Source organism: Phyllostomus discolor, chromosome 3 (assembly GCF_004126475.2).
Source record: "Phyllostomus discolor isolate MPI-MPIP mPhyDis1 chromosome 3, mPhyDis1.pri.v3, whole genome shotgun sequence".
NCBI classification, from domain to species: domain Eukaryota; kingdom Metazoa; phylum Chordata; class Mammalia; order Chiroptera; family Phyllostomidae; genus Phyllostomus; species Phyllostomus discolor.
The window spans coordinates 163,220,067-163,233,486 of NC_040905.2; the positions used below are offsets into that span (position 1 = coordinate 163,220,067).

General features: G+C 35.8%; 1 protein-coding gene across 10 annotated transcripts in view; it reads left to right on the forward strand.

Annotated features, from left to right (window-relative positions):
- Positions 1 to 13,420, forward strand: part of RFX3 (regulatory factor X3) — a 274,512-nt gene that overhangs the window by 212,785 nt on the left and 48,307 nt on the right. For all 10 annotated transcript variants that reach the window (XM_036021696.1, XM_036021688.1, XM_028512691.2 and 7 more), the window contains 4 exons: positions 6,255 to 6,376; positions 8,224 to 8,336; positions 12,619 to 12,734; positions 13,171 to 13,325. In XM_036021696.1, the coding sequence (XP_035877589.1) occupies positions 6,255 to 6,376; positions 8,224 to 8,336; positions 12,619 to 12,734; positions 13,171 to 13,325 (506 nt within the window). The remainder of the gene's footprint in view (positions 1 to 6,254; positions 6,377 to 8,223; positions 8,337 to 12,618; positions 12,735 to 13,170; positions 13,326 to 13,420) is intronic.

Below are 13,420 nucleotides of genomic sequence, written 5' to 3' on the forward strand. Positions count from 1 at the left end.
TGGCACTGAGGGGAGGGAAATAGAGGGAGGGAAAAAAAATTTTGCTTTGGCTGTAGACTGCTGTGAAAGCATTCATGGTCCTAAGGAGTGGGGGAGGCCTAGAACCTTTGTTATTAGAAGGCCTTTCTTAATACTGGTTTCATAGACAAGTGAAAGAACTCTGTATTTAAAATTGGGAAGCATGGATTTGGGTACAGGTTGCTTTGGCACTTTGCAGAGTATGTGACTGAACTTCATTGAACCTCGGTTTCTTTATCTGCTAAATGGAAATTAATAATAAATTACCTCACAGATTATTTTGAAGTTCAAGTGGAGAAAAGTATGTAAAGTTTTCTTAAAACTGGAAACATGCAAGTGTTAGATAAGTAATAATTAGTATTATCATTATAATACTTGTACACTAGAGAAAAATATTTCTTTAGGAGTAAGGTTGTTTTGGGTAAGAGTGAAACCTGGCTATTGGGGATGCATGGCTCCCATTTCTTTATACCTATAGGCCAGTGGTTTTCAACTTTGATGTTAATAGTTTAGTGTTCCTTTCCTGGACCATGAATTCCCTGGCGTCACTTCAGAGCTAAGCACCTAGTGTTGGTAAGTTGCTCCAAGACAGCTGAGGGTGGCAGGAGTCTTTAGTGGCGAGATGATTAATGCATTTGGCTTTTGGAGGCAAATAAGAAATCTTGGCTCTCAGATATTTAATGTTTGCTGTGCCACTGCAGCAGTCCCTGATGTAAAGATAGTTTTCATTGAAGATAGGGAAATCACAATTCAGTAATTATTAACTACAATAATTAATGTAAACTTTGATGATACTAACAGTTATCACTTACCCTTCTGATGAGCATTTATTGAACATTTAAAATGTTCTCCAATAAACACCTAATACGCATGATCTCTTTTGGCAATTATAGTGTTATTTACTGATAAGGGAATTGATCCCCATTTAATTTTGCTGTATGCAAGAACCTTACTAGTTTATTTTTTCCTAGATAGAGCCTCATACCTTTTTTTTTTGTTGTTGCTGTTTTGGCATCAGGTGGAGTCAGGTGGTTATTCTCTAAATAAAGGTAGGAGTCGGGGTGGGGGGGCATCCCTCTAGAATCAGTTTAACAGAAAGGGTCAGCTGTAGATAAAAGAACTATCAGTAAAGTACCATGCATATTTGTAACAAGACTATATCATTTCTACACAGTTGACCCTAAATTACCCATGCTAAGAGGAGTCAGTGAAGAAACTCACGCAATAAGGGGATCCTGTCTACCTCTTCCAACATTGCACACTCAGCACCCAGAAGAGCACTGAGTACATTGCCAGTGTTAAATGAATGAATGACCTACGGCTTTAATTTAGCCAGTAGCTTCAACCTTGTCTTTTCCCTACCTCTCCTAAATTTTCTACTGTAGCTGCAGTTAATATAACCACCCCATTTGAATTTAATTTTTTTTCCTTCCCTTGCCCAATTATAGATGTAGAACTAATGAAGAGACAAACTCTAAGGGCTACCAATAAGAAATGAGGAGATGGAATAACTATCATTAACCAGCAGGGTTGATGTTAGAAGTCATTTAGAAACAGACATTCAGTGTGACGTCAGGGAGTCAGTTACTATTCTGAAAAAATGGTACTTTTAATATTCACTGTTTTCTCTGATCGGTTCATGTTTATATATCATTTGGTTCACTTCAGACCTCAAGTCATAGAAAGATTTTTTGGTCCACTTTTTCCAAAGAGAATCTCAAGATTCCAAGAAAATTTTAGCCTCTTTCCCTGATAACGAACTCAACATAGAGATTTGTTCTACACATTAAATGATGGTATACTGTCTAGAATTATATGCCTAATAATGACTCTTTGACTGTACAATTCAGATTTTGCATGTACATTTTTTACTTACTGCCAAGGAACTTTTTCGAATGTTTCATTTAGTCTGTTGAAAATCCTTCCACCTGGTACTGTTAGTTGAATGTGATGGGAAATGTATACCATTCTTTGGCTTCCATCGGACTCCTTCAGGGTCCTTGCACGTGAGATTGACAGAATTAGATACCATTTTACAGTACAGTTACAGCTGTCCAAGTTCTAAATATCATCTGTGACTAACCCTTGGGGGAAGATTCCTAATAATTTTCCAAGTTTTCTGCAGTAGTGACAGGCTTCACGCATACACTCAGCTATTAAAGCATTAGAGTTTCTTTGATTTCTTAATCATTAACAACTTTAGTTCTGATTGCCCATGGAGTTGCAAGCTGTTAAAATTATTATTTGCCTCTTACTAATTTTGAAACCAAGAGCTATTTCTTCATTAGATGCAGCACAGGTCTTTCTCTGAGCATACACAACTCAGGAGCACCAAGGATCTGCTGTAAGAAAGCCTAATTTAAAAATAATGCATTTGTAAAGTAAATGGGTGGAAAGAGAACAAGTTGAGTTGTTTAAAGAATTACTAAAGAGTTCCCTTTTTTTAAGGATTCAATAAAATTTTTTCAGTTGAAAGTACCTCTAGTTTTTACAATTTGGTATTTAAATGGTAATTATTTTATGAAGAAAGTAGAGAGGCAGGAAATCTGAAAATTCTGAGATGCCAGTTGCAATTCAACTAGAATTAAGAGAATGTAAGATTATCATGTAAGTCAGTAGAATATTAAAAATCATGCTGGAAAAATTTTATTCCTACATAGCCTTTTCAAATCCATGTCCCTAACTGCTTTGCCTATAGTAAGTGCTCAATCAATGTTGTTACATTGGTTCGATATATGTTAAGATCAATTAATAGTATGATAAAATGAAATATGTTACTCTGAGCATTCATTCATTATACATTCTGAGATATTGACTTACATTCCAAATGTAGTTCATTGAGAAAAAGAAAATTGGGGACATTTTATTAAAAATGACTTGTCTCTAATGTTAGGGATGTCCTACAACAGTGGGCTAAAGGAATTTTTATTAGTCCAAGAGGCTCTTGTGGACAAGCGTTGTGTAGGCTCCTTAAGTAATATCTTAGAACTTATTAAATAATCAATTTCTAAGCCCCATTCTCAGAGATTTTGTTAAGTATATCTAGGGTGAGTCTGCCTTTTGAAATTTTGTGAAAGCTACCCAGATACTGACATGCAACTAGTTTTTAAACCTAATACAGTATAATATTTATAATTGTTTCTCCCAAGCAGAATCAGTTACCACAGATATTTGTTGAGCCTATTTGTAATGTCCCTATTCTTGACTTCCTGTTGAACTACATTCTTCTCCCAGAAGACCTAACCCTCTGAGGTGATGGCAGGGATAGGATGTTTTTCCTAGAGCATCAGGTAAATGAACATCTAGTTTTCCTTAGTCCAATCTTTGTGATTTCAGGGGATTCCTTCCAAGTACCAGTGCAGTGCCAGACAATAACTGTGCTATCACGTGGTTTAGTATTTAAAACAGCAGGAAAAAGCAAAAGTCAGCACTACCCGGAAGCTCTCTCATATTTAGCTTTCATTAATACTGTTCTTGTACATGAGCCATATTCCTGCCCTTAATGATGTAATCCTTAATGGCACAGACCCCTCCCAAACTTGACCCCACACCTTTCTCTGAGGGAGGTACAACATGAAGTTCTGGCTTATAACGGTCCTGTTGACACAGCAACCAAGAATGGATGCACCGAGTTCATCTTTGTCTAGTCCATTTAATCCACTATTTAGCTTTCTACCTTTAATTTTATGGTTAGAATAAAAACTTTCAGTTCTCAGTTGTATTTTCATGATATCTTTTATACAATATTTGTGTTTAAGTACTGACTGCACCATTTCTCCAGAGTTTACCAAGTAATTTTCTTTTTTTTCCTACAAACTAATACTGATACATTTTCTGTCTCCTGTGTAATAATACAGTGTACCTATAATCAGTGTTCCCCACTCAATATAATTATTATTAAATCATACATTAATTATAATGTATTATGCTTTTGAATGCTTGTTACATAGAAGATCTCTTTCCCTTAAAAATGTCCACTGTCTAAATCTAAGGAAGCAGATGATTTTGCTTACAGGCTACAGGTTTGCTAAGCACTGTGTGTGATAGGTTGTGACATAGCATCCATCCTCCAAAAACGTACAACCTGAGAGAAAAAGATCATTTGCTTTTAGGTGAAATGCCACTTGTCCTTGAAATTTGCTGTGCCCATTAAGCATCCATAGTATACTAGATGCTATGAAGGACAAAGGAAACTTTATAAAGCATAGCTTGGCAAAGTCTCATTATTACTCTCTAATCCTATATTAAAAAATTAATATAATTGAATTCTGTATGAAATATTTCCATTTTCTCTTCTCCAGGGTAAATAATTCAAATTCCTTTTACCACCTTTGTTTATTAACTCTATGAATGCCATACCTCATTAACTTAAATGAAAAACATGGTTAAATAATTTTAGCTTATTTTATTAGTGATATAAAATTTCATAGCTGAAAAAGGGAGTCTAAAATCAAATGAAACCTAGAATGGATCAATGAGGAGAAGAAACTTTCCTAAGTAAATATAAAATGATTCAAGTTTTCTGTGACAGAATGGTTAGTAATTTCCCCACACAAGAACTCAAAGTGTGTGCTTCACAAAATTTTTTTGCCTTGGTAAGATAATTTTTTAAGGGAAAAAATGATAAAAATTCAATTTTTCATAAAGAGTACTTCTAGAACATCACAACACTAACCCTTCTGCCATCTCTTGGTATGACCCAGTTGAAAGGTACTTTAGGTGGTTTTTACATCAAGGAAAAGAAAACATTTGAGTTCTTGTGTGTTCTTAGAAAGTAGCAACCACCATCTCGTGATGGGGGTCATCACTAAAATGATAACAAGAATGATGTATGCTGTACCCTTTTTTCACCCTGTTCATCTTCTGACTTTTTTTTGCTTTTCATAGTTTTTCATGAAATACTGGCATATAAGAAATAAATGTAAATGTCATTAGAAGTGACTTTGCAATTTTTCTTTGAAGTTTCATTTACTTAAGTTGTAATAAATAACATTTAATACTGAATCATTCCTTAAGGCAACCAGAGCATTAGCTTGTACAGCGTTTCACCAGGTCCATTCATTCTACCTATTACAAGAGTGCAGGCATTTTTAAGTTATATCCTGTTCATGTATTAGGGACATGGTTATTCACAGTAATTCATATTAATGATCCAATTGCCTTATGATATTAATGGTAACTGTCTGGGTGGTAAGAATGTGAGGGCAGTTTTATTTACAGATATAATTAGAAATAGGGTAAAAAAGAATAGAAGAATAAACATCAGAAAGTGAATGATGGTATCTCTAGGACATTGTTCATTTTAATTTTTTCATAGTTTCTCTAAATTTATAAAATGAAGAAAATCTTAAAAAAAGAAACATCTGAGAAAGAGAAAAATTATAGTTACTGCTTATTTCTTACTTTGTAGTTGTTTATCCTAGGAGGGTTACCCAGTTTTTTGTTTGTTTGTATGTCTGTCTGTTTTTGTATATTATAGTTCTTTCCCAAGCAGGCTTTCCTTATTGTCCCTGCTGCTAAATATATGTTCTCTTTCTTAGCAGTATGGGAAGTCCATGAGTTGGGATGACTAGGACCTAAAGATAAATACGTAACTATAGGTGACTGATTATTTTTTAATTTGGTAAACTCGATTTATAGATGCTGCAAGCTGATGCTTAGGGGCTTTCTGTTTGCAGATATGGAGAGGAGTCAAGGCAGATGAATGTGTTGAGATGCATGGGAGGTTTTAGGAGATATGAAGGCAATATGGTAGGTAGAGTTTGTAGGCTGATTCATATTTTAGAAATATTAGTTAATTGAAAGCCATTCATCAAAATTTCTCAGGCCCTAGCTCCTAGATCTTAACTCAGATTAAAATTCCAATGTATTTAAAGTGTTCTTCCCTTGATCCATCGGCCATTAAAAGTTATGTCCAAACCATGTATTAAAACTATAATCATGAACATTTTTGCTGCTGGTGTCTAAGGAAATACTTCCTGACTCTTTCATTCTTAGGTAAATTTCTGAATTTCAAAAATGGGTCGTCTTCCTAGTCTCTCCCCCTTTTTCTTTTCACAGTTAAGAAAATTTCTTCGTTTTAGCTCTACAATACTGTAGAGGAAAAACATCTCTTAACTATCATGGGACATTAAAGGAGATAGAATAAAATCGAATGCCTAGGGAGTTTTGTGTAGTACAAAAAAAGCAAGGAATAATTTGGTTTATTTGTGTTTTTTCCCGTCTAATATTTTTAGGTACAAGCCTATGCAGAAAGTGGATGGGGTTGCAGATGGTTTCACAGGAAGTGGTCAACAGACAGGCACATCTGTTGAGCAAACTGTAATTGCCCAAAGTCAACATCATCAGCAGTTTTTAGGTACGTTAAGGTGTAATGCATATTAGTTGCTTTTAGGATTGTGAAACAAAAGAACAATAGTAGTGTTTTATCCAAGTGCGATTTTTATTATAGATGTTAATTACAAAAAAGACATTTTTGTGCTGAAACTATTCACATCATATATTTCTAGTTCATTTATATTTTCTCATGTCCACTGTAGTTTATTTTTAACTCTTGAACTATGTAGGATTTTTAAGTGGATACAAATTAAAGGCTCATTGCTGTGAAATTGTTTTCCAGAATTTTTATTAGCTGGGCTTTTGTGATCAAAATTATATTGTATTTACTCTCAGTAGTAACTTAAGTGCCAAAAATAATTATTTTCTATGTATAAAGTTATATATGCATACAGCCTCAGATTAGAAAAAAATTATTATAAACTTTTAAAAAGTAATTTATTCTTTTAATTTTATCACTGCACTTTCTACTTGTAAAACAATTATAGATTTTATTTTAAAGAGTTAGGAAGTGGAACTTGAACATTTTGCATATTCCTGTCATAGCCAAAGGTGCAAAAATGGCACTTTAATTGATAACTCTGCTGAAGATGAACATGCATAGTTTCTGTACAACAAATCAAACAAGTGGAAGCTGTCAGAGAGAGAGAAAGAGAGAGAGCGAGTGTGTGTGTGTGTGTGGTCTTGGTGCACTTCATGAGAAAGACAAGTAAAGTGGATTCTCAGTCAGAGAAGTTGAAAACATTATGGCAACATTTCCCAAAATCCTCAGGTATATTTTTGTGGACCTTTGAGCTCTCAAGATGAATATTTTTTATTACATACTTTTATTTCAGTTATCTTAAAAAATAAAAGCGTATTCTGGATTACCTAGAAGGCTAGAAGGAACATTGTTCTGCAACTTTATTTTCCACATTTGTATTTGAATTTATGTTAGGGCAGGCACCAAAGTGTGTTGCATTAATTGTCCATATCTAATGAGAAAAGAACACAGAGAAACTTACTATGTAAATTACGCCTTCATCCCAAGGGAAGGCTAAATGATGTCCCAGTGCTCTGTGTGGAGGAAAGCTTCACAGCTTATTTGAATGTAGAAGAGTAATGGGAGAACCAGCCACCATGAAGTACGTGTTGGTACAGGCCTGTCAAACTCAAAAGATCCTGTGCCACAGCAGTCAGTACCGTATTCATGTTGCAAGAGGTAATTTGTGTGTAGGACAACAGCATCATCCATCATATCAAATTAATGTTCTTAAGTTTAATGTTATTTTTGTAGTTTTCTTTGTATTTATTTTGTAGCTTTGTGGTTTATAATTATGTAAGAGGTTTGAGCATGATGAGTTTAAAGCTAGATCTATTTTTTTTTATATACTTATATAGCATAATAGTAAAAGTAACCAAAATTGATACTGGCTGCTCAAGATATATTTTTATTTTTATTTTATATCTATTTATTTCATTGAATGTATTGGGGTGACATTGGTTAATGAAATTATATAGGTTTCAGGTATACAGTTCTATGTATATCATCTATATATTGTATTGTATGTTCATCACCCCAACTCAAGCCTCCTCCTATCACCATTTATTCCCCCTTAGGGGCCATATATTAAGAGACACTGCAATATGTTATTTCTAGTATAGTCATAGTGAAAATATAGTTTCTCCAAAATTTCTGTGTTTCCTCTATTCTTTTGTGCTGATGCTGTTGACAAATTCTGCTTGCAAAGCCTAGTATCAAAAATCCTTGCTCTTTGGACTGCCAGCCTTTCATTGTTTTTTCTTTTTAGTCTTCTTAAATTTTCCTTCATTAATCTGTAATTGGCAGCACCACAAAGCTTTTTTCCTCTTGTGTTGTCATGGCAACAGATGCATCTCGAGCACTTCCAGAGTTTGGAGAAGTTGAAATCTCTTCTCTGCCAGATGGTACTACCTTTGAGGATATCAAGTCACTACAGAGTCTTTATCGAGAGCACTGTGAGGTAAGTCTTTTCAAACATAGTACAATCACATGCTAAGTTTTGCTAGACAACTTGCTAATAAAACAAAATGTATTTATTCTTCAGGGACTTATGAAGTTAGTGCATATTTCTTTGAGCACTAATAAGCTAATTTTTCTTCTTGTCTCAGAGTGGAGAAGTGAGGAATACAGAAAATAAATTTTACTGTCCATTTTCTTAGCCTATCCTACATGAATCCTCTGATGCAGAAATTCCAGTTCTAAGTTTTTTCCTAAAAAATGTTTATATATAGGTAAAGAGATAGGTATACAAGGGAACTTGTTGCACTATTGTTTTTAATGCAAAGGATTGGTTGTAACTCCAATATCTAGTAGGGAACTGAATAAATAAAACATGGTGCAGTCTATAAAGTGGAATATTATGCAGCCATTAAAGAATAGACAACTCTAAATGTACTAATATGGAACAGACTTAGGATTTATTTTTAAAGGAAAAAAACAAAATGCAGAACAGTGTGTATAGCATATTATCATTGGAATGAAAAAGAACATGTATATAGCTCTCTCCAGAAGAAAAAATATGAAAATATTAATGGTGGTTGCCTTTGTAAAGGACACTGGTGACTGAGAATCAGGAGAAAGAGCCCTAATTTTTTAATACAGCCTTTGTATCTTTTGAATTTTACAGCATCACTGTGTATTTCTATCAAAAATATTTTCAGCCCTGGCTGGCATAGCTCAGTGGATTGAGCGCGGGCTGGGAACTAAAGTGTCCCAGGTTCGATTCCCAGCCAGGGTACATGCCTGGGTTGCAGGCCATAACCCCCAGCAACTGCACATTGATGTTTCTCTCTCTCTCTCTCTCTCTCTCTCTCTCTCTCTCCCTCTCCCTCTCCCTCTCCCTCTCTCTCTCTCTCCCCCCCCCCCACTCCCTTCCCTCCCTAAAAATGGATGAATAAAATCTTAAAAAAAAATATTTTCTACAAATGTTTGATAAAGCATGTTAGGTGTTCCTTCCAGGGACCAGTGAATCTTCAATTTTGTTTATTTTATGCCAATTAAGGTTTACCTTGATATTTTCCATCCCTGCTTCCTACTCCCTTTCTGAGTGTCCCACATCAGAAAGGGCTACAGGTCCAGTAGGGGCACACTCTCCAAGCCAGCGTGTTAAGACCCCTGCCACTCACTCGGTGCCAAGGGGATGATGGATTGCATTAAGAGTTTTATAAGTGCCTTTCCTTTTGAAAAAGGAGTCCGTTTAGAATTTAAGTAGTTTATTTCAGGGCTATTTGTGATCTACTTAGAAGTAAAAGATAATCCTTTGGGTTTCACAGTCTGCCCTCCTGACAGCTGACAATGCAGTATATAATGAGAAATCTCAGCTCATAGCATTCACAGACCTCTCCCCACTCCAGGAATAAGAACTGCTTGAGTAAATCCGAGTGCTTGTGAAGGGTGCTAGATTATTAACAACCGAGGCTGAGCTCTGTCTTTGTTAGCGACCTGTGTGCCAGAGTGTTCTTCAACACATCCTGCCTGTCTGTCCCCAGCGTTTGGGATGAGGACAGACACTTCATATCTGCTTCTCTCTGATGACTGTACTTGTCCAAATATTTGAGAATTTCTGGATTATACTTACACATCTAGAAAATATTTCTTTCATTCTACATAGATATCATATATATAGGTATTCAGTAAAGGTTCATAGAAAGATTATCTATGCAATTTCTTATTTCTCTGTGTTCTCTGAACCTCACTTTAAGCAAACCACTCTATGCAAATATAATTTGGATATTTTTAAAGTTTCTCATATTTAAAATATAAGTTGGAACATGATTATATTACTAAAGAATATACAGTAAGATTATTCTAAGTGAAAAACTCCCCCATGAAGATGAAGATATTCTTTGGATCACAAATTTTCATTAACATTCTAGTTTTCAGGATTGCTCTACATGAAGAGAGACAGGCATGTAAGATAATCAGTCTTAGTGGGATAGCAATTCGTGGAATGAACCCCATTTACTTCAGAGTTAACCGAAATCTGTGCCATCTCTTATGGCATATAGGAGCAAATGTGAAAAACAAGAATTCTATTTTTTTCTGTGAAATTTCCAACCTTATAAAGTACAGGTACATGAGTTTCATATCCAGTCCTGTAAATAGTCATTTGCTCTAAAACCATAGAATGTGGATTGTTGAAATATATGTTCATATTTTAAATATGACTACACTTGAAAGTGGGTGAATGAACAAATGATAAATGTTTTATTCATGTGTAAAACTGCCTCAAGAGGCTGTTGTGAAGAATGTCCTCTTTGAAAGAATTAGAGATTATTTAATTTGAAGAGTTACTAAACTTAAAATGCACTGAATTACTTTATTTTATGTTTCCAGTGATTTATGTTTTTTTAAATTTTTACTTATTGGTTTTAGTGAGGGTAGGGGGGAAGAGAGAGAAAGAGACATTTGCTGTTTTTATTCATGCATTCACTAGTTGATTCTTGTATGTGTCCTGACTAGAGATTGAACTCACAACCTTGGCGTATTGGGACAACACTCTAGCCTGCTGAGCTACCCATCTGGGGTTCCTATCTATGGTTTATATTTTAAAGAAACATTAATATATCTGTTTTTCCTGTTATTTGAAATTCTCACAATTTTTTCATCAAAGATACTTTGTAACTATCACTAGTGTTAGGCAAGGAACAAGTATAATTTTCTGTACAAGATGCTGCAACACTAATTTTTTTCTTTTAACATATACCATATATGTAGTGTTCTTATAGCAGTCTCATAGATAGAAGTATGTAAGATTATTAGATAAGATATGAATAGTTACTTCATTAGTAGCTGTCTCTTGGAATGTGCCTAAACTACACTCGAGAAAGCAGCTAAAATAATTTGCCTCTTGAGAAGGTTTTAGTGTTTGCTTGGGAGGAGGGGCACCTATATGCCCTTTACTTTTAGGACTTGCCCTTGCATTTTTATTGTTGCTGATATAAAAGATTGAAAAGTATGTTCCCCCTTCCCTCCATTTTCATTACTACTTGCAAGTTTTTCTACTAGTTCCCAGAATGTGTCTCAAACAGATTTTGCTTAATATTTTAATTGTTCTCAGAGTTTTTTGTGTACATCATCAGTTATTCTCTGCCATTATGCTACGGCCAAGCTACTCAGGCAGCACAGACTCCAGAATTATGATGTTGTATTTTTCCCTTTTTGCCTAAAATCCTAATACTGACTCTCCCGATTGTCTCCTATTGTCTCTAAGCTCCTATGATTTCAACGGGGCTGTTTTGCCTGTCCCCATTCTCAGTGCTGAGGATACCAAACATACCCTGACAACTTCTGTCTTTTATGCTCAAAATAATCACAGAATCACATGTTCATTGCACAAACAAGTTATTCTTTGGTTTTATGACTGCTTTTATCTAAAGTGAATTTACAAACTAATTGCAAGGGCAGGGTGAAACTGTATGTGATCACCAAAAGTGGCAAATTTTAGCATCTTCAAAAATAAGTCCTTGATGCAGCTTGAAGAGAAAGTGAAGTCCTGGACCCAAGATTACAAAGGGGGATATTCTTAAAACTGTTCTCTAAAGAGAATGTGCAGAGGTAGGATTGAGTGTCAGGTATTGTGTGTGACCAAATGAGAGGAACTTGCTGTGTTCTTTTTCTGCCCAGACTGGCGCTATCACCTGACAGCCTGCCTGACTCTGTGGTTTCTGACCCAGCCTCTCTGAAACACATGCTGGGCAGCCTTAGACAGGGCTAATTTAGTCCCAATTCTGTCTGCCACACATGAGCACCTCCACACCCTCCACTTCTGGCATCTCCGATGTCCAGTGGACACACCTAGCCCAATGAGGACTGATGTGAATTCAGTCCATGTTCTGTGCCCTGGGGTCTGAGAATAAGAAGAGTGGCGGCTATTGTGGAGGCAGAGGAAAGCAGTGGGTAAAAGCATGGAAGAAAAGTAAGAGAAAAAAGAGGAGAGGAAAGGAAGCAAGCACGACAATGGTGGTGGGGGGAAGAGGTGAAAGTGAGGGTGAGAGATAGGAGGCTGTTACAGAGAGATAAAAGTCATCCTGCTTAAGCTTTCAAGAGTTGCTTTTACCTTTTCTTCCTAGTTAATCTCTTCTGTTTTCCTACTTCCATTGGCCAATTTAGCCCAGTTTTACCATGTTAACTTATGAACCCACAGATATCTTTACCATCTAAGTCCCGTTACATTATGTGGTCCTCATGCCTCCGAGTAAGAAATATTGTAAGGTAATACCAATAACCATTCTGTCTTTTAGGCAATATTGGACGTTGTCGTGAATCTTCAGTTTAGCCTGATAGAAAAACTGTGGCAAACATTCTGGCGCTATTCTCCCTCTACTCCAGCTGACGGCACTACCATTACTGAATCAAGGTCAGAATCAATGTGCTTTTCCAGTTCATTTTCATGGCTGAGTAGATGTCACAGCTAATAAATTAGAGATATGTATACCAGTTGTGAACCCTACCTGATAACATTAAATGAATAGATTGAAATAAACCACAAACTGCTCTCTTGAGGTTTCAGCGTGTGTGTTATAGCTCCCATTTTATTGAATTGGGGCACCTCAGTAGAGCTATTTCATCCTCATGGAGTTAGCATCCTATCTGCCTTTCATACCGTCAGAAAGTATTAACGTGCATAGGCAGCTCTGGGGGAGTGTTATGTATATCCAGCCGTATGACACCAGTGCAATGGTGGTATAGTTCTAACCTCAGTAATATTTGATAAACTAAAACGATTTTTAAAGTCCATTTTCTTTTTTATCCTCATTTGCCATCTATTCATTTGCTACATTTATTCACACCAGCAATCTGAGTGAAATAGAAAGTCGACTTCCGAAAGCAAAGCTGATAACTCTGTGCAAACATGAGTCTATCCTGAAATGGATGTGTAACTGTGACCATGGGATGTACCAGGCTCTGGTGGAGATTCTCATCCCCGACGTCCTTAGACCTATTCCTAGTAAGTTAAATGCAGACAAGTACGGATGCTTTTGTTCTCATACATTCCACCTAGGAAGTTTGGGGAAGTGACATTGCGATCTAGAGTGATTCTGA